Genomic DNA, 2,077 nt, shown 5'->3' on the forward strand with positions numbered 1-2,077 from the left:
GCTGTTGAAGTCCCTGGCATGGGTCTCCTTGGCTGGAACCTGACATATAGGCTCCCCAACCCTGCATGTGGGTGGGTGGGGCAGGAGCAGCCCAGACCCCTCAGCTGGCAGCCCACCTGGGCACTGTGCACATCTGAGGGGATGGGATTGGGAAATAAGGCACATTACCCTCCTTGCAGGTGCAGGAGCCATCTACTGGGGAGCAGGTGCCACCGCTGTTACAGCTACAGACGGATGAGCAGTTGGGGCCGTAGGTCCCTGCTGCACAGGGAACTGCACAGACCTCCCCCTAGAAAAGGAGGAGGGGAATTTTGGGTCAGAGTTTGCTCCATGCTGGGTGGTTGTGGCAGGTAGAATAATGCCCACCCCCGCCTCCCCCCCATCATGTTCTAATCACTGGAACCTGTGAATAGGTTACCTTACGTGGCAAAAGGGACTTTGAAGGCATGACTAAGGACCTTAAGACAGAGGAAGTGTCTTGGATTAGCCAGGAGGGCCCAAATCACATGTGTCCTTATGAATAGAAGATGACCAAAAAGGTAGCCTCGAGAAGTCCTCCATCTGCCTGCACTGACTTTGAAGATGGAGGAAGGGGGCCACAAGCCAAATAATGCAGTGGCCTCTAGAAGCCAGAGGCCTCACTTTACAGCCAGCAAGAAAATGGGGACCTCAGTCCCACAACCCTAGGAACTGAATTCTGCCAACAATCCAAATGAGCAGAAAACAGATTCACCCCTAGAACCTCCTGAAAGGAACACAGCCTGCTGACACCTTGACTTTAGTCCTGTGAGACCCATACCAGACTTCTGACCCACAGAAATGTAAGACAGTACATTTGATTTGTTTGAAGCCACTAATGTGCTAATTTGTTACAGCAGTGATAGGAAAGCAATACAGTGATCCTCACTATTTGGGGGAGGGGTCAGGCTTCCAGATCACAGCTCTAGGATGGGCAAAGCCCTCAGGAAACTTGACCCCTGAATCTGTATTAGGTCACAGCAGTATGGAATTTAACCCTCTGCCTCTCAATCAATCTTATTTGATTCTCACCAGCAACCCCTTGATGCAGATAATAATATCCTATCCCTGTTTACCCGAACCTCAGAGAAGTTAAATGTAAATTATAATAGCTAATGCACATTAAGTCCTTTCTCAATATCTAGTACCATGCATACATCTTCTCATTTAATCCTCATAAACCCTCAGCAGATAGGAACTAATGCCTCAGCATTATTCCCACTTAATAGATAGAACAATTGTCAGAGAAGTTATGTAATTCAGCCCAGGTCATAGAGCTAAACATGGTTGATCTCTATTTGAACCAAGGCTGTCTGCTTAACCATCTGTCACCAGGTGTCATAAACCAGCTTTCCTGGAAAGCATTCTCTGAGATGGAAACTAGTGAGTTTTTAAAAATTAATTAATTAATTAATTAATTTTTGCTGCGTTGGGTCTTTGTTTCTGTGGGAGGGCTTTCTCTAGTTGCGGCGAGCGGGGGCCACTCTTCATTGCGATGCGCGGGCCTCTCACTGTCGCGGCCTCTCTTGTTGCCGAGCACAGGCTCCAGACGCGCAGGCTCAGTAGTTGCGGCTCACGGGCCCAGTTGCTCCGCGGCATGTGGGATCTTCCCAGACCAGGGCTCGAACCCGTGTCCCCTGCATTAGCAGGAAGATTCTCAACCACTGCACCACCAGGGAAGCCCCTGAAACTAGTGAACTTTTGAGAATAACCGCTACGAGGGGTAAGGGAAGCAGGACGGGCAGAGGGAGAAATTGAACTGAGGTGCAGTTGCAACAACGTCCTCAGCTGATCTGCCAGGAAGCTCTGCAGTGGGTTGGTCCTTAGAATTGTCCTGCCAGAGGAAAGGGAGGGAGGGCTTCCATACCCTGGACCAATCCACTGCCCTGGGGAAGGGGTCATGACTTCAGAGGAATCCATGCTCTTTGACTGAAGGCAATTTCTGCAGAGGGACTCAGCTGGGAGCCACTAAGTTTCCCGCAGCTAGAAGGAAGGGGTGCCTCCATCCATCCTGAATCGTGAATCTGGGTGACACCCTACACGCTCCACTATACCAGGC

The 2,077-nt window shown here is 50.2% G+C and overlaps 1 protein-coding gene across 1 annotated transcript in view; it reads right to left on the reverse strand.

The window, feature by feature from the left end:
- Positions 1-2,077, reverse strand: part of MEGF11 (multiple EGF like domains 11) — a 247,823-nt gene that overhangs the window by 35,551 nt on the left and 210,195 nt on the right. Inside the window, exon 10 of the mRNA XM_007448126.1 lies at positions 169-289. Coding sequence (XP_007448188.1) covers positions 169-289 — 121 coding nt within the window. The remainder of the gene's footprint in view (positions 1-168; positions 290-2,077) is intronic.

The sequence above is a fragment of the Lipotes vexillifer genome, unplaced genomic scaffold, assembly GCF_000442215.2.
Source record: "Lipotes vexillifer unplaced genomic scaffold, Lipotes_vexillifer_v1.1 scaffold713, whole genome shotgun sequence".
Lineage (NCBI taxonomy): Eukaryota > Metazoa > Chordata > Mammalia > Artiodactyla > Lipotidae > Lipotes > Lipotes vexillifer.